Source organism: Populus euphratica, unplaced genomic scaffold (assembly GCF_000495115.2).
Source record: "Populus euphratica unplaced genomic scaffold, PopEup_1.0 scaffold75.1, whole genome shotgun sequence".
NCBI classification, from domain to species: Eukaryota; Viridiplantae; Streptophyta; class Magnoliopsida; order Malpighiales; family Salicaceae; genus Populus; species Populus euphratica.
Window position 1 is genome coordinate 182446 of NW_011499866.1, and position 24205 is coordinate 206650.

Consider the following 24205-nt stretch of genomic DNA (forward strand, 5'->3'; position numbering starts at 1 on the left):
TGATTTTATCCGCTCATGTTTCATGTCTCAAGACAACAAAATTTTAACATGGTTTAATAAGATTTTTTGATTTTTGTTATTCTATAAAATTTGATAATATAATCTTTTTCTAAAACCAAGTTTAATTAAAAAAATCATTAAATCTATAAATTGGGATAACCTGAATTATCTTAATAATCTATAAATCATGCTATTTTTGTAGAAATACAAAGATAAAAATAAAAATTATAAAATTAAATCCTCAATTTAAAAAAATAAAAAAAATAAAAAAATTTAAAAAAATATTATAAAAAATCACATGTTTAAAAAAATAGAAACAATATAAAAAAATACTATGATAATTTATAGCATTTTACGAGTAAACCTACCCTGGTTTCTGTTTTAGTTTTTATTGCAATAAAATATAAGACAAACTAACTCAAACAAGGTGATTTTATCCACTTAGTTTCATGTTATACAAGGAGAGATTAGTTTGACATTAATTACGAGCAAAACAACAAATTAAAGTTAATCCTATTACATCACCAACCAATTCCCAGTTGGGATTTGGATTTGCAAGAGAATTTCTACAACTACGTTTCATCACATGACTGCCTAATCTTCTTGATTCTTGAAATGGTCGCAAGTCTTTTTCTATTTAGATTTTTTTTTTTAAAAACCATCCCAAGATTCTTTGCCTCATTAAATAAATCAAGCTTTGAAAACACAAATTCTCTGCCCACTAAATTAAGAAAATTACTTCCCATGGCAACAAATCGACCCTCAAATATTAAAAAATAAATCCAAACAAAATAAATAAATAAAAAGCACCTTTCTTTTTCCAAATTCAGGCTAATTGTCTGCAAAATCAGACAAGCATGCACCATTGAGAATCTCGCACCCATCCTCAATCCATAGCAAGTGAGACTCACCAACCCTCATTTCAAGCCGTGACTGGCGAGTGCAATACACTTGCTTTTTCTGAGATTGGGCATGGTTCATATTCAGACAGAAACATAGCTGTTCTTTTTTTAACCACTCTACTGCCTTTACTTGTGTTTTCCAGTCTTTGTGTCTTGTTTTTCTCTTTCTCTGTCTAAGGACTCAAACTCTCTCTCTCTCCAGAGAAAAAAAAAAAAAAAAAAGAGGAAGAAAACGCCCATCTTTTTTACTTCACATTCCACACATAGCAATAGGGTTTTTTTTAACTTTACTCTCTCCCCCTCTCTCCCCTTCCCTGGAGCTGAGAAATCCTCGAAGAAGATAAAACCCAATCAATCAAATACCAGACAAAACTTAACAAATCCTAAAGTAGCTGTGACATTTTTCACCTTTTTCATCTTCTTCACCTGTATACAAGCAACAAAACCCTAGCCAGAGCTCAATTATTTGAAGACCCTTTTGAATTTATGATCCATTAGTACTCCAAGATGACATTTTTTAGATGAATTAAGGATATGATGCTGTTGCCCATCAAGCTCAATTCACTCTACTAGGTAAAAATCCCATTTTTCTGCACTCTACATTGCTTTCCTTCATGAGGGTTTCAATTCTTTTCAGTATGGTTATGATTTTTTTTAATTCTGTTAATTTATTTATGTTTTCATGTACGTAGTTAAAACCCACTTAATTGCCTCTTTCATTAGTGTTCTACATTTTGGGCAATATGTTTTATTTAATTTTTGTTCTTTTTGGCTCACTGTTCCTTTTTTTTGTGCGTATTGTGAAAAATTGGTGTTGGTATTTATGCATGTGGGTGTGCATTAGGTTGGAGAGTGGAGCCATGGAAGGTGACCAGCACGGGATTGTACTGGCCTGTGCTATTTCAGGGACCCTTTTTGCCAGTTTGGGGTTGGGTTCGTGTTGGATTCTATGGGCAGTGAATTGGAGGCCATGGAGGATTTATAGGTAATTCTGGATAGGCAACTTTGGAAACTTCTTATTATCTTATTACCATGCTTGCCAGAATGATTGAAGTACATAGATTTCATGTGGGGGTTTATAGCAAGTAATAGTTTATGGTTGGTTATTAGGATTTGAGGTTGCAATGTCCTATATAATATAATATAACATGTTGGATTGTAATGCAGATTGTAGTTTTAATTGTAGCCTTTCTGTGGTTCGTTAAATGTGTCATTAATTGAACATCAAGGCTTCCTTTGGTGCGTGATTGAAAAGCAGGTGGTTGTTTTTGATTATCAGGAGATGTACTATGGAACAGAAAGCCGGTTTAGCCGGTTGTTTTAGTAAAAAATTTTCCTCCTATTAAAACAGAGAATGTTCTTATAGGTTTAGATAACATGAAAATAGAGAGCTCCCTGTAGCTTTTTGCCCTATTTTTTTTTTCATGGATCTGCAAATGGCTCCACTAAAACTTTCTGATGCATCAATCTTGTATCCTTAAAGTGCCCTTCAGCCTCAATCCTTAACTTGTTTCCTGTTTCCGTAGCATTGTCGATATCTGGTAACCTGGAATGACATGTGAATAGAGGTGGAAATATGATCAGGAAACCATTCATGTTCCTCTGCTATAGAGTTTCTTTTTCTTTGTGTCCATGTTTAGCCTTCACTTGTGTACTCTTTTAGTTTCCCTATTTTCAGCTTATTTATGAAGTCAATGTGTTATACTATAAAAACATGTGTACTCTGTTTATTGGATTCTGTCATTTTTACATCATCTCATCCTTTTTCTTGTTTCAGTTGGATCTTTGCCAGAAAATGGCCGTATATCCTACAAGGTCCTCAGCTGGGCATTTTATGTCATTTTCTCTCTCTTTTTGCATGGATAATTGTTGTATCTCCGGTTCTAATGCTTATCATGTGGGGAAGCTGGTTAATTGTAATATTGCATCGTGATATAATTGGTCTGGCTGTAATCATGGCTGGTACTGCTCTTCTATTGGCATTCTATTCAATCATGCTCTGGTGGAGAACACAATGGCAAAGTTCAAGTATGTGTCTCTGTACCCTCTTTATCTTTTAATTATGTTTTCATTTTTGAGCTGGAAAATGAACTTTTCTCTATTCGTCCATTGCAGAATTTGTATGGTGAGTCTGTCTTTGGTGGCAGAGATTTACATTATAATTCTCTCTAAAATTGATTTTATTTGGCATTTAATGTCATGTTAAACATGTTATTCTGCATGCATTCCTCTGATTTACAAGTTTCCGAGTGGTTAAGAACTTCCTCAAGTCAATAGCAAAACCATTCGATTTTTTGTTTCTAATTAAAAGTAGAAATAATTGGAAGATAGATCGTTCTATTGAGAATGGGGCAGGTTTCACTCCTAAATTCTGCTTCCATGGAAATAATTTTCTCTGTTGGAATTTCGATTGTTGCTTAAGTGAATGCCAATCATATGTTTTTCTGGTGATCCTCTTGAATGGTTAAGCTTTGATTGTATCAATCTATTTCTCTTCAAGTTGAAATTACAATACTCCATAAGAGATCCAAAATTGAATTTGGATTTTAAAAGGAAGCTGATGAATGGGCACAGTGCTTGTGGAAGTTAATCCCTCATGTTGTGACTAGGAAAAAGGCTTTTTTTTTTGTTGGATATATTTTGTAATAACTACAAGAAAACAAAGAAGTTATGGGAGCATTAGCACATGAAATCTTCGATGTTGTATTGTATTGAGATAAATTGGTTCATGTCAGACAATGCAGATGCTTTGTTGGTGAGATTGAGATACGTGTGTGATAGAACCAGTGCACTAATATTAAATGGGTTGATGACCACAAGCTTTAGGAATGAGGGATTGTCTGGTAACTAAGTTTTGTTAGACTGGGAGACTATTAGGAATGCAGTCACTTGATATTTTGGGAATAAAAGAAAAAAATCAACTTTTCACTTTCCTGCTGGAATTTGTGGAGAGAAAAACCTTAAACTGCCATGAATGAGCCAGTGATTTGGGTTTCAAGCAACATGGCATCTATGAAAGTTGAAGGCACAACTATTGACTATTTTGTCACATTAAAATAACTTTATTCTAAATGTCTTGTATGCTCCTTAGATAAACAAATTAATAATGAGATATAGAAACAAATTAATAATGAGATATAGAGGGAATGTGAAAGTTAATTTGGTAAAGTATCAAGGAGATGGAACTATTTCTGGTGAAGTATCAGGGAGTTGGAACTAAAGGAAATACATGGAAGTGGCAGAGGAAGAAGCTTAACTGAAATGGAGATTAGGAAAGATGTGAGAAGCTCAACAACAAACAGGAGGAAAATTGTTATGACTAGCTAAGTTGCTTATGCTTTTCATGTGAAAGGTCATGTAAAAAAAAGTGGATGATAAAAATCTTTTGAGAACACTGATTTGGAAATATAATTGTTAGAGAATAATATAAATCATATTCTAGGGCCTCATCTAAAAGCTTAAGCTGTTAGGTGAGATTGAAACTTGCACAGGCTCACATTACCTTGTGCTTAATTTTTATCAAATAAATAGGGATGGTGAGATTCGAACTCGTGACCGTTTGGTCATCAAGGCTCTGATACCATGTCAAAGAACCATCTCACCTAAAAGCTTAAGCTGTTAGGTGAGGCCCTAGAATATGATTTATATTATTCTCTAACACACCCTCTCAAGTTTCAAGCCCTTTGGGCTTGAAACTTGCACAAACTCATATTACCTTATGCTTAATTTTTATCAAATAAATGAGGATGGTGAGATTCGAACTCGTGACCGTTTGGTCATCAAGGCTCTGATAGCTTTTAGGTGAGATGGTTCTTTGACATGGTATTAGAGCCTTGATGACCAAACGGTCACGAGTTCGAATCTCACCATTCCCATTTATTTGATAAAAATTAAGCACAAGGTAATGTGAGCCTGTGCAAGTTTCAAGCCCAAAGGGCTTTCACTTGAGGGGGTGTGTTAGAGAATAATATAAAATCATATCCTAGGGCCTCACCTAATGTGGTCACTTGGAAAAGTTTTGAACACCCCTGAAGTTATGCGTGTTTATATTGGCTCGTTCAATGACAAACCTATCAATGAAGAAACTGCCAGCCAAATGTTCTGTGAACTTTTTGAAAAAGAACAAAATGACCTTCTGATGGACTTGGTTGATATTCCTAAGAAAGCTTATGATCGTCGAATCAATGAATTTGTAAAGCGTGCTAGAGCTGCTAAGATGCATGCCTACATAATTAGCCATCTCAAGAAGGAGATGCCTGCTATAATGGGCAAGGCTAAGACTTAACAACGTCTTATTGATAATCTTGAAGATGAATTTGCTAAGGTCCAGAGGGAATTTCATTTACCAGCTGGAGATTTTCCAAATGTAGAACACTTCAAAGAAGTCTTGAATGGTTACAACATTGACAAATTTGAGAAACTGAAGCCTAAGATGATACAAGCTGTTGATGATATGCTTGGCTATAAAATCCCAGAGCTCTTGAAAAGTTTTAGGAATCCTTACGCATAAAGTCCTATCCTCCAGGACAAAACCAGAATCGAAACAGAGCGGTCAGATGAAGTTTGTTTGTTGCAAAAGTGCTATGCTTATGATTCTTGAGTAAATATATTTTATGACATTCTTGTTAATATACATTTGGAGCTTTCTGTATTTAGGGATCTGTTTGGATTTTAAACATGTTTGTCAGTTTTTGAAAGTGATGATGCCTTGGCGAAAATTTGGATTTTGAGCAAGTACAAGATAATTCCATGAATATCCGTTTATTGTTTTTTTTTTTTAAAAAAAAGCTTAAGCTTTTAGGTGAGATGGTTCTTTGACATGGTATCAGAGCCTTGATGACTAAACGGTCACAAGTTCGAATCTCACCATCCCCATTTATTTGATAAAAATTAAGCACAAGGTAATATGGACCTGTGCAAGTTTCAAGCCCAAAGAGCTTTCACTTGAGGGGGTGTGTTAGAGAATAATATAAATCATATTCTAGGACCTCACTTAACAGTTTAAGCTTTTAGGTGAGATGGTTCTTTGACAATAATTATATAAGCAGACGCTACATTTCGGCTGGAGAATGATTAGTGAGATAATTATATTTAAGTAACAATGAAAACAGACAGCTAGAGTTGTCGATTTTAGAACTAAAATAAGTATCTTAGGATAGCCATAACTTTAACATTGTTTGTACCTGGTATGATTAAACGGTTAAAACTCAATATAAGATCATTCAAGATGGGTGTCTTGGGAATTTAATAGCTCATTACTGCTATTATTACCCAATGAACTTCCATTACCTTAAGCCACGTGTTAACAGAGAACTCTCAGATTGTCATGGAAATATAGCTAGATTTGGTTTGCACTTGAGCTCCATATGTAGGTCTATCTGTAGGCTGCCTAGTGGTCCATATGAATCTATTTGTGATGAGCCCACACTAAAGGATGACATTAAGACATGTAAGCCTCACATCAATAATTTTTTTATTTGTATCAGTGTTAAGCACTACTATCTTTATCTGTAGGTGGGTTTTATCTGTGCTAATAATTGAAGTTTGCTTTTATCATTGGATAACTCAGTCATTCATATTGTTGTTTGAAAATTTTCTTTGATTTCTCTTGCTTTTGATTTTGACCTGTCTTCTTTATTTTGGCTCTACAGGGGCAGTCATTGATTTCTCCTGCTTTTGATTTTGGCTTAACGTGTTTATTTTGGCTCTACAGGGGCAGTTGCTATTCTTCTTCTTCTGGCTGTTGCCCTTCTCTGTGCATATGAATTATGTGCTGTGTATGTTACAGCTGGAAAAAATGCTTCTCAGAGATATTCACCCTCTGGTTTCTTTTTTGGTGTATCAGCTATTGCCTTGGCAATTAACATGCTCTTTATTTGCCGAATGGTCTTTAATGGTAAGTCTTGCTTTATCTTTTCATGCCAGGCATTATTTTGCTTCCATTTTGTTCTAGTGATGTAATTGCACTGTGATGATATGATTTCATGATTTCCAGGACTTGAGTCTTGATGATGCAATGAACTTTGGTTTCTGTTATCTGTTGTGATGTAATAAATATTTTTTTTTCCTTCTGTTTCCTCAATGCCTGAAGGGAATGGCTTAGATGTGGATGAGTATGTGCGGAGGGCATACAAATTTGCTTATAGTGATTGTATAGAAATGGGTCCGATTCCTTGCTCTCCAGAGCCACCTGAACCCAATGAATTATACCCTCGGCAATCCAGCAGGTAAGCCATATGATCAAGCTTTGTATCTTAGATATTTTGTATAATGTCTTAGTAGTTAGTGCTGGATCTTCATCTTGTGTAGGCATATCTAGAGTTGGGGCAACCTTTTCAGGTGGTCTTGTTGATATCTGGATTTTATTTATAACTTGCTTGATGATAAGTAGTGAATGTGCATGACTCTGGGTTGCGAGGGTTGGTTAAAATGGTTCAACATCCTTTTGAGGTCTTAAATTATTAATTAGACATTTTTTGCCTAGCCGATCTATTATGTTTATTAATTGTCTTCTTTTCAATGTGTTTATAGGGCTTCACATCTTGGACTTCTATACTTTGGCTCGCTTGTGGTTCTTCTCGTCTATTCCATTTTATATGGTTTTACGGCAACAGAAGCACGCTGGCTTGGGTTCATTACATCAGCTGCAGTCATTATTCTTGGTATCCTATTTATGACCATGGTTATTCATGGTTTGCCTTCTTCATTGCCTTCTATGCAACTTTAGCTACCCCCTGGTGCTAATTTCTTGTGGTTAATTGTTATGCAGATTGGAACATGGGGGCATGCTTGTATTGTTTCCAGCTTCTTCAAAGCCGTGTGGTGGCACTTGTTGTTGCTGGCACATCTCGAGTTTTTCTTATCTGCTTTGGGGTGCATTACTGGTTTGTTCTAGACACTTTTGCTCAAACATGATGTGTAAATTTGTCGATTTCCATTACTATCCCTTGTCATAGTCACCATCTTGTTTCTTTGCCTCAGGTATTTGGGTCATTGCATTAGTTATGCTGTTGTAGCATCTGTGCTGTTAGGTGCTGCTGTTTCTCGTCATTTGTTAGTCACAAATCCTTTAGTTGCTAGAAGAGATGCCTTAAAGAGCACAGTGATTCGCCTCAGAGAGGGTTTTCGCAGAAAGGAACAGAATACTTCATCTAGCTCTTCTGAAGGTTGTGGCTCAAGTGTAAAACGTAGTAGCAGTGTGGAAGCAGGTCCACTTGGTAACATTGTTGATTCTGGTAACCAGTCCACAGTGCAGTGTACAACTGATGCTAGTAACTGGAATAATGTTCTATGTCGAAATGCCAGTTCTCATGAGGGGATCAATAGTGATAAAAGCACAGAAAGTGGAAGGCCAAGTTTAGCATTACGTAGCAGTTCTTGTCGTTCAGTTGTCCAAGAGCCTGAAGCGGGGATGTCTGGGGATAAGTTTTTTTATCAGAATAATTCCCTAGTGGTTTGCTCTAGCAGTGGTCTTGATAGTCAATGCTGTGAATCTAGTGCTTCAACTTCTGCAAATCAACAACTGTTAGATTTGAACCTTGCTCTTGCCTTTCAGGAAAGGTTGAATGATCCTAGGATTACATCTATGCTGAAAAAGAGGGCAAGGGAAGGTGATAGAGAATTGGCTACTTTACTGCAGGACAAGGGACTGGATCCTAATTTTGCCATGATGTTGAAGGAGAAGAACTTGGATCCCACTATCCTGGCATTACTCCAGAGGAGCAGTTTGGATGCAGATAGAGATCATCGTGACAATACTGATATCACAATTGTTGACTCAAATAGCGTTGACAATGTTATGCCCAATCAAATTTCTCTGTCGGAAGAACTAAGGCTTCAGGGGCTTGAAAAGTGGCTTCAGTTGTCTAGATTTGTTCTGCATCACATAACAGGCACTCCTGAGCGAGCATGGGTGCTCTTTAGTTTCATCTTCATTGTGGAAACAGTTACTGTGGCAATTGTTCGTCCCAAGACAATTAAAATTATAAATACAGTACATCAACAGGTGAGTGGAGTATGTAAGATTTTTCCTTATTTATTTATTTTCTTAGATTTATGCATGATTAATGATAGTAAACAAAAAGCATGTTTAAATTTGATGAAAAAATTTATGTTGCAGTTTGAGCTTGGGATTGCAGTATTTCTATTATCTCTTGTTGTTTGCTCAATCATGACTTTTCTTCGGTCACTTCAAGTAGAAGAGATGGCCATGACATCAAAACCTCGCAAGGTAGATATTATTGAACATCGTAATTTCATTCTTTCTAAATGTTTCAGTTCAAATCCAACGTCCAAAATTTTTAATGCTAGTCTACGATTTGGTTTTTAAACAGTCCAAGTGCCACTATCTTCACTTCTTTTTTCCCCGCTATTGTGTTGTGTTGCGTTGCACTAGAAGATGGGTTTGTTTTGTTTATTTGTGTATGCGTATAAATCCACATAAAATTTGCCTTTGTATGCTCTTACTGTTAGCCTGTCTTTATACTGTTTAAAGTTTTTTCTGTGATTATATGGGACTTGCAATTAGAATTCTTGGGTTCTTATGTCTCCTTTAAACCTCTTTGTTTCTCAGTATGGTATTATTGCTTGGCTGCTCAGCACTGGTGTTGGATTGTTGCTTTCCTTCCTGAGGTATGCTAAATATTCATAATCCACTTAATTCCATTATCATTTTAGATTTTTTCCTATCAGGGCACCTTGTTTTTACTGTATATAGCCTGCTTTGTGAATGATTCTATGACATGTTATGTGTGGCAGTGCACCTCTCACTTTGTAATGCGATAAATCTTTTTCCTGTTCTGCAGCAAATCATCAATGCTTCTAGGATTATCCTTGACTGTTCCACTCATGGTGGCTTGCCTTTCTGTTGCAATTCCTATTTGGATTCACAATGGCTACCACTTCTGGCCTCAAGTGCAGTCTGCAGGTCATGCTGGAAATCATCGTCCTCCTGGGACAAAGGAGGTTTGTTCCTTCTTGCTCTCCACCCTTCACCTTTGATTTCACATAATTATTCAAGAATAAGATCTATCATTTTGGAAGTCTATGGTTCAAAAAAGTTGCCATCCTTTACTTTTTTAATATTTTTATTATTGTGCTTGTTCTTTAGGAACTTTGGTTTCCAAAATTAAACCTTTATTGATTCTAGTTAATTTTCCCATCTTTGCTAGGGTATTGTTCTTATTGTTTGTACGATAGTATTTATTGGATCTGTGTTAGCTCTGGGTGCAATTGTGTCTGCAAAGCCGCTAGATGAATTGGGATACAGGGCATTGACCACTGGTCAGAAAAGCTTCAGTTCTGCTTATGCATCACCAGCATACCTTGGTTGGGTGATGGCATCTGCAATTGCTTTAATAGTCACTGGTGTGCTACCAATTGTTTCATGGTTTGCAACATATCGGTTTTCCCTGTCTTCTGCTGTATGTGTTGGGATATTTGCAGGTAATTTGTCTATACTTGCTCGGTCTTTAATGTTTGCAATTTAGGTCTATCATAAGTTGGCTGGGTCAGCATGTGGATTTATCTTACTCCCTGTTGCTGTTTTGGTAGTTGTTCTTGTGGCATTTTGTGGTGTATCCTATTTGGAAGTTGTCCAATCTAGGGATGACCAGTTTCCAACAAAGGGTGATTTTCTTGCTGCCCTACTTCCGCTTGTGTGCATTCCAGCACTGCTATCACTTTGCTGTGGATTGCTTAAATGGTGAGAATTATTGTATTCTACATTAATTCATAACTGAAGTTTACTTCTCTAACCATGACTGGATATTGTTGTACTGCTTGAGCATTTGTTTGGCTATTTAATGTCATGTAGAAACTGTTTACAGGAAAGACGATGATTGGAAACTTTCTCGAGGCGTATATATATTTGTTATTATTGGTCTTCTTCTGCTGCTTGGTGCAATATCTGCTGTTGTAGTTGTGGTTAAGCCATGGACTGTAAGTGGGGTTTTTTATGCATCCCTGAATTTTTCTATCTTTGAGATGCAGTGTACACGTTTAACTTGCTTTATTTTTTCCCTCAATTGCAACAGATAGGGATAGCATTCCTCTTAATTCTTCTCCTGATCGTACTAGCTATTGGTGTTATCCATCATTGGGCTTCAAACAATTTCTATTTGACCAGGACACAGACACTCTTTGTTTGTTTCCTTGCTTTTCTTTTGGGCTTGGCAGCATTTCTTGTTGGATGGTTTGGAGGTGAAAACAAATATCATGACTAACTGATACCATTTGCTTAGACCCCTCAGTCTTGGACATAGCTTACTTGAATAATGACAACATCCAGTGACTTCAAGTTTCTTATCTTTCTTTTCAGGAAAGCCTTTTGTAGGAGCATCCGTTGGTTATTTTTCATTTTTGTTTCTTCTTGCTGGACGAGCACTGACTGTAAGTTTCACCACAATAACTTCATTCAAGTTTCGACTGTAATATTTATTCTTTATTCTTTCATTTTACAAAATGTGTTTCATTTTTCTCGTTGATTCTTTTAGTTTCTCTCTTCTCGCACGTGTCCCTGCAGGTACTGCTGTCACCGCCCATAGTAGTTTATTCACCACGAGTACTGCCTGTTTATGTTTATGATGCCCATGCAGATTGTGGAAAGAATGTCAGGTTTGTCAACCATTCTCTGTTCTCTCATTTGTTCCTGGATTTCTTATTCTTCTGTCATTTATTTTGTATTATGATCTTTGATATTCATATGTCGGCTCTCTGCACTAAAGCTCCATTCTTTATTAATATCTATTGATTGTGCATCACCTCCTAAACAGCGGTGCATTTCTCATGCTTTATGGGATCGCTTTGGCAACTGAAGGATGGGGTGTTGTTGCCAGTTTGAATATTTATCCACCATTTGCTGGTGCTGCTGTATCTGCAGTTACTCTTGTTGTATCGTTCGGGTTTGCTGTCTCACGTCCATGCCTGACTTTAAAGGTTTGCATACTGATCATATCCAATCTCCAATGAGTTGATTTGACTCGAAGTCAGTCTGCAACTATTTTTGCTTATTCTGGTTTTAATATTTTATGAAAGAAATTACTTTGTATCTTCATCCCTATCATTGTTTATTGGGTTCAGCTAATAACATTCTCTTACATCTCCAGATGATGGATGATGCAGTTCATTTTCTCAGCAAGGATACTATTGTTCAAGCAATTACACGATCTGCCACTAAGGTGTGTTTGATTTTGTATTTGAAACTGATCCACAGTCAGCATCTGATTTGCGTGGTTTAAGTATATTATTCAATCTAATGAAAACTTGGGGTGGTGAAATGCTTTAATCCTCACACTGCTACAGTTAAATCGAGTCCATGAGATACATATTTTTACTAGGTCATGCCCGGGCTAGCATGTATAAATATTTGTGAATGTCTGTGTGCATGCAACTGCTCAAGATGTGTTATGAAACATAATAATCTACCATAGTTTTTAGCTTTCTTTATCTTGTATGGTGAAAGGTTTTTCGAGCTTATGCTCACTTACAACTGAACTGTGATGCATTTACTATGTTTATCTTGCAGACAAGAAATGCTTTGTCTGGAACATATTCCGCACCTCAGCAATCTGCTAGTTCAACAGCTCTTTTGGTTGGGGACCCTACTGCTGCACGTGACAAGGCAGGGAACCCTGTGCTTCCTAGGGATGATGTCATGAAATTGAGGGACCGTCTAAGAAATGAGGAATTGCTAGTGGGATCTTTCTTCTGCAGGATGAGACACCAAACATTTCGATGTGAATCAGCTAGTGGTTTAGATCACAGAAGGGAAATGTGTGCCCATGCACGAATTTTGGCTTTAGAAGAGGCAATTGATACTGAATGGGTATATATGTGGGACAGATTTGGTGGTTACTTACTTCTTCTGCTTGGTTTGACTGCTCAGGCAGAAAGAGTACAGGTACATCAGGGTTTTGTGATAATTACTATATTTGCTTTATTGTCACTCAGAATGCATGATTATACTTCTGCTGTTCTAGGATGAGGTACGCTTGAGGCTTTTTCTTGATAGCATAGGTTTCTCAGACCTAAGTGCCAAGAAAATCAAGAAGTGGATGCCAGAGGATCGTAGGCAATTTGAGATTATTCAGGATAGGTGACAACATTCTCACATATTCTTTTTCTCTTTTTTTCTTTTTTCTTTTTTCTTCCATATGAGGAATTACCCTTTCCATGTTTCTAAATCTTCATTCTGGATTTTGTAGCTATCTGAGAGAAAAGGAGATGGAAGAGGAAATCTTAATGCAAAGACGTGAAGAGGAGGGTAGGGGTAAAGAAAGAAGGAAGGCCCTTTTGGAGAAGGAAGAACGCAAATGGAAGGAGATTGAAGCTTCTCTCATTTCTACAATTCCTAATGCTGGCAGCAGGGAGGCGGCAGCCATGGCAGCTGCAGTGCGTGCTGTAGGAGGTGATTCTGTTCTCAGTGATTCCTTTGCACGGGAAAGGGTTTCAAGCATTGCTCGTAGGATACGCACAGCACAATTAGCTCGCCGAGCACTGCAGGTTAATAGCTCTGTTCTGTAAACTGGTTCTCCAATGTTTACCTTCTGCCCTATGTTTTTGATATCATCTGATATGTCTTCCATATTTGGATTATGTACCTTCCCGTATTTGATATAGATTAGCTGCACATTGAATCTGGGTTCTGAAACCAAGACTAATAATGGATAGACTAATAGTTTAACAATTGATGCAGCAGAGGCTGTTCTGAAAATGTTATGCAATCATTGGGTTAGCTTTAATATACTGATCAGTAGCTGAAAAATAATCAGTAAAATGAGACCTGAATATTTACCTCCCAAAAACTAGTTAACACTTGAGGAATAACAGAAAAATACAGGAAGTCGGTGCCCCAACTTCTGGAAGTTGTGGACTTTCCTGGTCTTGTTTTGCAGAGCAGGGGCTGTACCTGCAAGAAGATATCTCAAATTGCCTTAATCTTTCCTTGAGTCTCTACTTCATGATTTATAAAGCTAATTTCTGAAATTGTGCAAGGATGTCACCAATTCACAATCGTGAAATATGAATCTACTAACTCCTAATGTTGCTGGCAGACTGGAGTTACAGGTTCTGTATGTGTTCTTGATGATGAACCAACCACAAGTGGCAGGCACTGTGGTGAGATCGATCCCAGTGTATGCCAAAGTAGAAAGGTCAGTTTTTCCATTGCTGTTATGATCCAACCTGAGTCTGGACCAGTTTGCCTTCTAGGCACTGAATTTCAGAAGAAAGAATGCTGGGAAATTCTGGTGGCTGGTGCTGAGCAAGGTATTGAGGCTGGACAGGTTGGGCTTAGATTAATCACTAAAGGTGATAGGCAGACAACTGTTGCCAAGGAGTGGAGTATCAGTGCAACAAGTATTGCGGATGGAAGGTTAGGAAGTTTTTTGTTTGCAAGTTACTTTGAATCTTATTCCTTGAGGTCTTACGCTTTTGCTTCCAAGTTACTTTCAATGTCTTATTGTACTTGCTTTTTTTTTCCTAATCTTTAATTAAAGTTTGAAACTCCAAGATGTGTTATGCTTCTAGGGTTTTATTTTTTTCCAGCATTTTGTCATTTCTATCTACAGATTCAATGTTATTTGGGTTTAATAATTCTTTGCAGGTGGCATATTGTGACAATGACAATTGATGCTGATTTGGGTGAAGCAACTTGCTATATGGATGGTGGCTTTGATGGCATCCAAACTGGGCTACCATTGTCTGTGGGCAGTAGTATCTGGGAACAGGGGACAGAAGTTTGGGTTGGTGTTAGGCCACCAATAGATATGGATGCATTTGGAAGGTCAGATAGTGAAGGAGCCGAGTCTAAGATGCATATAATGGATGTTTTCTTATGGGGAAGGTGCTTAACTGAAGATGAGATTGCCTCTCTTCACACAGCGATAGGCTCAACAGAGTTTGGTATGATTGACTACCATGAAGATAATTGGCAGTGGGCAGATTCACCCCCCAGAGTATGTTTTGCACTTAATGTTTCTTATTATGGTGAACCACATGAAATTTCAATTATGGAAACAATATTTTAGATGCGGGGTTGAAGTCCTTGACTAATCTTTACTTCTCTTGTTCACTTAGGTTGATGAGTGGGATAGTGATCCTGCAGATGTAGATCTTTATGATAGGGATGATGTGGATTGGGATGGGCAATATTCAAGTGGGAGGAAAAGAAGGTCAGATCGTGAAGGAGTGGTGATAGATGTTGATTCTTTTGCTAGGAGGTTTAGGAAACCTAGGATAGAAACCCAGGAAGAAATTAATCAACGAATGCTTTCGGTTGAATTGGCTGTTAAAGAAGCCTTGTGTGCTAGAGGAGAAGCAAATTTTACTGATCAGGAGTTTCCTCCGAATGATCAATCATTATACATGGATCCTGTAAATCCTCCTTCTAAGTTGCAGGTTGGTTCTTTTGGCTTTGTAATTACATGCTGTTTGGTGTATTTTATTGTTTTTTCTAACTTTGTTTTGGAGTTCAAAACTAGGTTGTCTCTGAGTGGATGAGGCCTGTGGAAATAGTTAAGGAAAACCGTCTAGACTCCCACCCATGCTTATTTTCTGGGGCTGCAAATCCCTCTGATGTTTGTCAGGTCTGGTCCCTCCTCGTTGCTTGACATGCAAATTTTTCACTGCATTGATCATCTCTGTGTTTTGAATCACCTTAAATGAATGTCTCAAAATTCTTAAGAACTGTCATGGTTATGTAATAGGGTCGTTTAGGTGATTGTTGGTTTCTAAGCGCTGTTGCTGTTCTAACGGAGGTATCGCGAATATCAGAAGTGATTATTACCCCAGAGTATAATGAAGAAGGAATTTACACAGTTCGCTTTTGTATTCAGGTAGCAGCTTGTAGTTTCTTTTGGTAATAATACATTTTTCAATAACGCATTTAATGAAAATAATACAGTTACTTGGCTATTTGTCCTTTGATATATATATGATATTTGGATTTATGATTCAGCTGTGCTTTATAGGGGCAAAATGAGAGGCATTGTGATGTATTATAGATTATTTTTTCAATTTTCAATGTTGTTGTATTGAAATAATAAGAACCAGTTGAAAATGCATCCCAAAGTTGTTTAAAATACTCTTATCTGCTGACTAGAACTTAATCTTTGATGGTTAGACTTGCCTTCAGTATACTGGTGATTTGTGCGTGAGAAAACCTGTCCAAAACTGTTCTTTTACAGGCTTGGCTGTTGAAGTGAGAAACTAGCCTGGAGAAGATCCCATTGTTTAGTGATAAAATAATTCTAATGTACCTTTTGGTAGACAATTGTCATGTTAGCTGTCTAGGAACTAGGAGACATGTCAACTATCATCTGTTTGGATGCCAATGCTGCCAGACTTTAAGTGGAGCACTCTCCCTTTGACGAGACTGTCTATTAAGTGCCATTCTATTAGATGTAGCTTCCCTAGGCTTCACTTAAGAACTGGCAATGCTTTCCCTGGGACTTGGCCCTGGTGTTCAAGGGGTGAGGTGGTTTTGGGGTAGGTCTTAAGAATCGTTAGAGCCATAGACAGTGGTTTTGCATGATGTCATTCCCGAGTCATTCTATTATAACCTGGTCCCTACTGGGTTCTGCTTTTCGTTTCTGAATACAATGCACGACCCCTTTTTTGCTCTAATGTTGCTTCAATTCCCATTAAATTAGCTAACAGTCATATTTAGTAAGATTGCTTCCTGTGTGGTTATTGTTGTAATTGTTTTGGTTACCATGTTCTCATCAACATTCTGTTTTGCAATCTCCTTGTAGGGTGACTGGGTCCCAGTTGTTGTTGATGATTGGATTCCGTGTGAATCACCAGGTAAACCTGCATTTGCTACCAGCCGGAAGGGTAATGAACTCTGGGTTTCTATATTGGAGAAAGCGTATGCCAAATTGCATGGTTCTTATGAGGCATTGGAAGGCGGGCTTGTTCAGGATGCCCTTGTGGACCTTACTGGAGGTGCTGGTGAAGAGATTGACATGCGGAGTGCTCAGGCCCAGATTGATCTTGCAAGTGGTAGACTGTGGTCTCAATTGTTGCGCTTTAAACAAGAAGGTTTTCTACTGGGTGCAGGGAGTCCATCTGGTTCTGATGTTCATGTTTCTTCCAGTGGTATTGTGCAGGGCCATGCGTACTCTTTGCTGCAGGTAATGCAAGCTTGCATCTTTCTTTATCAATCCTGTATCGGCTGAAGAAGTCTTGGTGGTAGTTGACACTCTTATTAATATTCAGGTAAGAGAGGTGGATGGCCATAAGCTTGTTCAAATTCGAAATCCATGGGCTAATGAAGTAGAGTGGAATGGACCTTGGTCTGACTCATCTCCTGAATGGACTGATAGGATGAAGCACAAGTTAAAGCATGTTCCACAGGTACTTAGTTTTGGCATGTTTTCCTTTCCACATCTTGGAGTAAAAAAGTTAACAAGCAGTCCTTGAGTACTATTTGGTAAGGCATGCATGACTAAATGATTGCATTTGTTCTGATCGCCATCATGCATTACTAAATTATTGTCAAAAACCTAATCCCATCTTGTTGAACAGTCCAAAGATGGTATATTTTGGATGTCCTGGCAAGACTTTCAAATACACTTCCGGTCAATATATGTATGCCGTGTCTACCCCCCTGAGATGCGGTATTCTGTTCATGGCCAATGGCGAGGCTACAGTGCTGGTGGATGCCAAGATTATGCTTCCTGGAATCAAAATCCACAATTCCGATTGAGGGCTACTGGTCCAGATGCATCATTACCAATTCACTTGTTCATCACTTTAACTCAGGTGTGCTCAAGTGAAGGACTTTCAGGAGGATTTTTTTTTTTTTAATCCATTGCACTTGAATATCTTTATTGAGTTAATGAACTCATCTAATTTGCTGTGTTTAGGGTGTGAGTTTCTCTAGAACAGCAGCTGGTTTCAGAAATTACCAATCCAGTCATGATTCAATGATGTTCTACATTGGAATGAGGATTCTGAAAACTCGTGGTCGTCGTGCTTCCTACAACATTTACCTACACGAATCAGTCGGCGGGACAGATTATGTCAATTCTCGAGAAATATCATGTGAAATGGTTTTGGATCCTGATCCAAAAGGTTACACAATTGTACCCACAACTATACATCCTGGGGAAGAAGCACCATTTGTTCTCTCTGTTTTCACCAAAGCATCAGTGATCCTGGAAGCTTTGTGATAATCAGTGATGGCTGTTCAGTTGTTTTGTTGTCCTTTGGGCTGCGAGCTTACCTGCTAGATTTTGAAGTGCTTGGGTTGTTCATAGTTCACGTACCACCCATAGGCAGGTTTTGTTGAACCACAAATCCGTGTGCAGAGCGAAGGTAAATTGTGTCTCACGTTTCTTCTGTCCATTTTGCAGTGCATCTTCTATGCATCTACTTCTCTTCTGTTCTTGTTCTCAATAAGTTTGGTAAAACACTAAATTTTCTACTTTTTTCGTATGTTTCTCTCTGTATCAATGTTGAGTTACGATGGATTGATTTGAAGTTGTATATTTGCAGTCTCTGCACAATGTGGTTCTCAGCTGCCTGGATGGCCTGTGAAGAGCAAACGAGCCATTTTTGGACTTGATTACCAGCACCAAATGAATTTGAATGCACTTAGGTAGATGCGCGTGGGATCTGGAGGGTTGTTAAAACTGGTTTAAATCATTTGTCTGCCACCTTCAGAGGGTTGTCTGGCTCGGTTAATTGTACATGTGTAGGTATGTAATTTGTAAGAAATACAGGTCAGATCATGTAAATGAAGCGGGGAAAGAGAAAGGTTGAAAAGAAATAGGAGAATAATTACTAACGCTAGCTCTAGGTGAAGACCAAAAAGTATGGTAGCTGGAGAAGGTTTCAGCTGCAGTTTTGATGTGCTTTGTATTCTGAACAAAGTTGTCACTTGTAAAAAGTCTTTATTTTTGCAATATAATCATTTGTTATTTGATTTGGTAATTGTCAGCTTCAGTTCTTAATTATTTCCTTTTCACAACCATTGCATCGACTATGATGGTAATTCGAACTGTAATCTGTAAGCCCTTTCTTTCATCCTGACTGGAACAATCCTTTAGTTTCCTTTGAACTTAAAATGAGGTAGAGAAGTTTATGCATATATCATCAAGCTGCTCATGAGGCAAAAAACCTAAATCGCCAGGGAGAATATACTGTCTTGACCTTGTACTTACCCATCTCTGCATTATATGAGGAGGAGAGACACAACATTCTATGGCAGTAGTAAACGATTTGCTACCCATGACCGTTAGCATATATTCTTTTGAGTGGCCTTCGATTTCAATGCAAAGCAAATCGTAGCTGCAGGGAACCATGAAAATAAAAGCAAACAAAAGAACCAAGGTTGTTAAAATCAAAATCATGATTTTACGGGTGAATATATGCTTAATGTGCTAAATCGTTTTAAAAACTTAAAAATAGATAAAATTAGATGAAATTATTAAAATCAGATATAATTATATAAAAATACGATTTAAGAACTGTTTCAACGATTTCAACAGAAAACATATACTATATTGCAATCGTGCAATATATATTTTCTTCATACCAATAACTGTTTTAATGATTAATGTCAGTTTACACAATTTCCTCTTATCAATAGCAGCAGGCAACAGCGATCTCGCTCTCCTTCCTCCACCATACTTGGCCCTCTTTATGCTCTTCCATTAGTTTTTTTATTTTATTTTATTTTATCGTGGATTTTTTTTTTTTTTTTTTTTTTTTTTTTTTATCGTGGAGTAATATTAAATGCACGCATCTCCCACTCAAGAAAGAAAGGAACCGTTACTTCCAGGAAAGAGAAAACAAACGAACTGTCAGGGGCATCGAAGTATCAGTATTGCTATCTTGGCGTAAAACGATCATAACTGATTATACTTATATTTCTCTGATACCTAATTTTTCCATTGTTAATTCCTCTCCTCAGCCTCTCGATACAATAACAATAGCAATTCATAAACGTAATGCATCGCCGTTTGATTTTATTTTCTTTATAATTTGTTTCTCATCATATTTTTTTTTCCTTGTGAATTAGGTTTAGTTGTGCTTAGAATCGAGAAAAATGAGGCTGGTTTTAGAAATATTTTTGGAGATCATCTTTGGAATCAGGTTGATAGCTGGATGGAAACATGATGTAGTATCGAGGCACCAAAAGAGTTGCTAAGGTTCATTAATTTTGATTGAGATACCTGTCATTTTTTCTCTTTTTATTATTTGTTCTGTAGAAGTTGCTTGAAAATGTTATGAGGTGCATTGATTTTGAAAAATTAAATATGAATTTGAATTTCAGTCTGTAGGCAGTTGATATAAAACTTCTCAAGTCACTAAACAAAGATGATTTAAAGAAAATATGTGGTGATAATTTTTCTGATTGGATTTATTTTCCTGCTTTTGAACAGTTTTGTAATTTTATCTAATTAGGTACTCTTGTATTTTAAATTGAGTATGAATTCTAATTTCATGTTGTGTTGTCATTTTGGAACTTGTAGTATATTTTTGTGAAGTTAAAGGAGAACATATCATGTATCAAGAAAAAAAATCACTTTCTGCATCGTTGCATAGTTAGAATGTCGTTCGCTATTAGTTCGTACTCTAGTTGCATCTTTCAGGTGAAATGGCTAAACAAGCAATTAAACAAATTATGGTCTTTTGTTGCAGAAGTAAGATTCTTGTTTTTTATTCTTATTATATTTTTTTGGCTTACAATTAAGTGTAATTGGGAAAATTTTTATGTATACTGGTAAATGCTGTTCATATTTAGGCAAAAAATAAAAATAAAAAATCCATGTTATATTGATAAAAATTACAAGGTAGAGTTTGTTCAAAGGAGAATAACGTAGATAAAAGATTTTGTAAAATTTTACTAGTAAATGAATTCTCTTAACTTTTTTTTTTATTCATTTTAAAAATCAACTATTATTACACTTTGAAATTTTTTTTATAGTTTTACAATTTTATAATCCAAATTTATTTTATATTTTTAATGTAATGTTAAAAATACATTTTTAACAGCTGAACAGCCTTGCAAATAACCATTAAAAGCAGGCAAAAGCATCAATAAAGGGCCAGAAAAAGGTGACATAAAAATAACATTTTATATTCCAAATATCAAACTGACAGCAAATTACAGGCTTACAGCTACAAAAACAACCAAGTGGGAAAGAGACCACTCTACATTCTCTTTCTCTTTTCCTTCCTTTTTAGTTTTTATCCTTCAACAAAAGAAAGAAGGGAACCTTCTGTTTCTAGTCGTCTCTCCTAACTACCAATGGTCAAAATCTCTCATTCCGAGTCACTTTCCATGCTTCCCATTGCCTTCAATCCTCTAGGTCTCTGCATCAAATAAAAAACCAATCATGAATTTAACCTCTCCGCTGGGAAAGATTGAAGATATCAGGCAAAAGATACACATCTTGATTATAGCTCATTTTGAATTCAAAATTCAAACCTATTTTACTTTTTTCTGCGCAAGCACACAATCTGATATAAATACCAGCAACTAAAAAACAAGACATGGAAGGAAATGAAAGAACAAGTTAGTACACCTTTTTGGAAGTCTTCTTCTCCCTCACTTCATACCTCTCTTGACACAAATCTGATAACCATGCACCTGGACTTGCCATCTGAGAACACACGAGAAATAAAAAAAATAAAAAAATAACATCAACACAAGCTCCCATCAAAAGAAAAGGAAGAGACTTCTCTAATTTTTAACAGTCCCCAAATTCCTTTCATAGTGTATGTATTGAGGAGACTTACAAGTAAAGTTCGTTGAATCAACTTGGCTCTTTTCTTAGGCCTCTGAGAAGGCTTGCACCCTTTCATGGCCATGAAATCCTCTTCCTTCTCTTTGTTAGACAATGTTATAAACAGTCTGGGCCAAACAACCTTTTCTTCCTTAACAGTATCCACTAAAATCTTGCTATTATCATCCAATCCCAACGATCCCCTTGTTGTGTAGTACCGCTCTTCCCTCTCCGGTGACAATGCTGATGACTTCCTATTGTTCGTTAACAAATCAGAATCGCTATATCCAACCACACAGCCCAAAAGTAAAATAAGAACTTTTTGACACATTTAGTTGAGTGACAATAACAAATGGGACATGAAAGTAAAGAAAACTTTGTGATCTAAGAACATCTAACAATACTCTCACAATCTCGCTTTTTCCTAGTTTCCCACAGTTTCAAATCAACCAGGCCAATTATAGATCAGATAAAACTTCTTTTGCAATTCACATGAAACCAAAGATCATAAAAAAAGAATGATTTATCAAGCAAACCTAAGTAAATGAAATATGAAAACAAGCAGATTTGCTCACTTGAGCATGTTAGAAACTGAACACTTTCTTCAGTGTATTGACTAGATACCGACTGGATACAACCTCCAAAAAATAAATGCATTGAGCAAAATTCATTCATGTATTCTTACTTGATGAGGAGAGGAGGAATGGGATTCTTACTTCATGAGGCGAGAAGGAAATTCTTTCTCGGTAGTGACAGCACGAGAAGCAAGTTTCTTCCTGGGCAAAGAATCATTTAGTTTAGATTTATTGGCCAAGTTTTGGGCTTTTTTCACTTTCACACATCTAAGCCTCTTTGTACTTCCCCATTGCAACACAAAATCTGTATCTCCAGCTCCTTGACTCTTCTTCTCCTTCTCCTTCTCCATCATCCCTCTTCCCCTCTCTAAACAGCAAAAAATTAGGCACACAAATTGTGAGACGGGTATCATTCACTACTATAGAGAGAAAAATCTTCCAATCAAATAGACACCCTTACAATCAGTAACAGTTTCAAGAGGAAATTTTGTCACGCACAAACATAACATTGCACAAAGAGTAAACAAGAAACCCACGCAGAGTTCTAAAACAGAAAATTAAAGAGGAATCTAAATAGAAAATACAGTAAATTAAGAGAAAACAAGCCCATTTAAAGAGGAATCAAGTAAGGCGACTGACCTCAAGATCTCCAGTCAATGCGATAAAAATTGCTCAGCAATTTATCCTATTAGCCTGCATTTCAAAACAGACACAGAAAGAATACCGCGTCAATAAAATCACAAGAATAAATCAGCAAGAAACATAAATTTGTTCTCTAATTGGTTGCTGAGAAACCATAGAAAAGAAACAATAGCATAGGAACTCCATCAAGAATTATCGAATCACTTTCTCAGCAACAAAACAGACAGAGAAAGAGAAAAGGATTACAGGGAAGACGCTTCACTTCATTTCTCAGTTCCAGCAGCAGCAAAAACTTGAAAGTCTTTTTTTTTTTTTTGTTAGGTCAACGAGAGAAGGGGAAAAAACACAGATTTTCCAGAGAAAATAGAGAGAGTGAAAGATTAGAGGCTTTAGAACTGTGGGTCTGATTCAGATTTTCAATTCGATGAATAATAAGTTGAAAGATCGGAGCTTTCTCTGTTATCTTCACCAAAAACTGCATACTCCAGTCTGTGTTTCTGTTTCTCGGGCTCCTTATGTTCCAACTTCTTTTTTACTGCCTTGTATTGGTTTGATCATGACCGTCCGATGTCAAATGGACGGCCAGATGACTTTCCCTCCAACTGGATTAAGGTCTTCAGTTGCACGTGACATGGGATGCCAGCACATGACCTTGTGAATTGCCTCCTCTCCTCTCCGCTCCTGGTGAAATCCAAGATGGACATGGCCGCGGAATTATAGTTCCCTGTTGTTACTTGTGAATACTCGAAAGTAGTTTTGTACTAATTTTGGCCTTATTTATATAAATATAGTTTGTTGTGTTATTAAATGCATCTATTTATAGGTTTTTTTGGAAAAAAAAATACAAAATTGAATAGCAAGAAGGACTAGGTATCATCTTTGGTGTTTTGAAAATATATAAAATAATATTTTCTAGCTATTTAGGCTTTGTGTTGTAGCATCGCGAGTCAATCCTGCTGACCCATGATCAAAGCTCCCACCAAATTAATTCTCAAATCAGGTTTTATAACCATGGCTGCAATTACTGCCAGCTTTATGCAACAGCTTAGAGGAAAACTGCTGCATTCAGTCTTGGAATTTAGTCCATGAAATTGTGGATGATCATTCATCTCATCATCTTCACTAGCCGTATCGTTCAAATTCCCACATCATCTTCTTCTTTAGCCGTATCGTTCAAATTCCCACAGGGATTACTTAACAGGTAGGATATTAACTTACTTGTATACTTCGTGTTGTGTTTTGGCAATGTAGTTGAGTTGTGTTTTTTATAAAATTTAATTTTTATTGTTTTTAAATTGTTTTGAAATGTTAATATCAGAAATAAATCTAATAAATAAATAAAAATATT

General features: G+C 36.8%; 2 protein-coding genes across 5 annotated transcripts; one reads left to right on the forward strand and one right to left on the reverse strand.

Moving 5' to 3' along the window:
* The first annotated feature begins 1056 nt into the window (after positions 1 to 1056).
* On the forward strand, positions 1057 to 18839 carry LOC105126090 (calpain-type cysteine protease DEK1-like). The gene is made up of 32 exons (XM_011026838.1): positions 1057 to 1475; positions 1747 to 1887; positions 2680 to 2930; positions 6616 to 6798; positions 6994 to 7129; positions 7434 to 7564; positions 7672 to 7786; positions 7884 to 8907; positions 9022 to 9132; positions 9475 to 9533; positions 9707 to 9866; positions 10073 to 10346; positions 10455 to 10605; positions 10730 to 10841; positions 10937 to 11102; positions 11221 to 11291; positions 11425 to 11516; positions 11675 to 11837; positions 12008 to 12079; positions 12427 to 12801; positions 12881 to 12996; positions 13106 to 13403; positions 13955 to 14274; positions 14506 to 14857; positions 14979 to 15299; positions 15383 to 15487; positions 15608 to 15736; positions 16655 to 17035; positions 17121 to 17258; positions 17430 to 17666; positions 17771 to 18221; positions 18402 to 18839. Exons 2-31 carry the CDS (start codon positions 1763 to 1765, stop codon positions 18074 to 18076), a joined length of 6474 nt encoding a protein of 2157 aa, XP_011025140.1. The 5' UTR covers positions 1057 to 1475; positions 1747 to 1762; the 3' UTR covers positions 18077 to 18221; positions 18402 to 18839.
* Positions 18840 to 20931: 2092 nt separating this feature from the next.
* On the reverse strand, positions 20932 to 23554 carry LOC105126089 (uncharacterized). Of its 4 annotated transcripts, none has more exons than XM_011026834.1 (6): positions 23104 to 23554; positions 22855 to 22908; positions 22357 to 22634; positions 21654 to 21894; positions 21440 to 21517; positions 20932 to 21227 (listed from the first exon to the last, which is right to left on the reverse strand). In XM_011026834.1, exons 3-6 carry the CDS (start codon positions 22626 to 22628, stop codon positions 21177 to 21179), a joined length of 642 nt encoding a protein of 213 aa, XP_011025136.1. In that variant the 5' UTR covers positions 22629 to 22634; positions 22855 to 22908; positions 23104 to 23554; the 3' UTR covers positions 20932 to 21176. The 4 variants fall into 4 exon arrangements, with proteins under 4 accessions (XP_011025136.1, XP_011025138.1, XP_011025135.1 ...); XM_011026836.1 differs by having other exon boundaries at positions 22357 to 22582; positions 23104 to 23553; XM_011026833.1 differs by having other exon boundaries at positions 21654 to 21921; positions 23104 to 23550.
* Positions 23555 to 24205: the final 651 nt, after the last annotated feature.

What these genes read in the sequence shown, in the direction of transcription:
- LOC105126090 (XM_011026838.1), top strand. Translation starts at nt 1,763, where the DNA reads ATGGAAGGTGACCAGCACGGGATTGTACTGGCCTGTGCTATTTCAGGG. An exon ending in TAAATACAGTACATCAACAG is followed by an intron (nt 8,908 to 9,021) that starts GTGAGTGGAGTA and finishes TTTATGTTGCAG; the next exon opens with TTTGAGCTTGGGATTGCAGT. An exon ending in TGACATCAAAACCTCGCAAG is followed by an intron (nt 9,133 to 9,474) that starts GTAGATATTATT and finishes TTTGTTTCTCAG; the next exon opens with TATGGTATTATTGCTTGGCT.
- LOC105126089 (XM_011026833.1), bottom strand. Translation starts at nt 22,628, where the DNA reads ATGATACCCGTCTCACAATTTGTGTGCCTAATTTTTTGCTGTTTAGAG. An exon ending in TTTCCTTCTCGCCTCATGAA is followed by an intron (nt 21,922 to 22,356) that starts GTAAGAATCCCA and finishes GGTTGGATATAG; the next exon opens with CGATTCTGATTTGTTAACGA. An exon ending in TGATTCAACGAACTTTACTT is followed by an intron (nt 21,518 to 21,653) that starts GTAAGTCTCCTC and finishes GTGTGTTCTCAG; the next exon opens with ATGGCAAGTCCAGGTGCATG.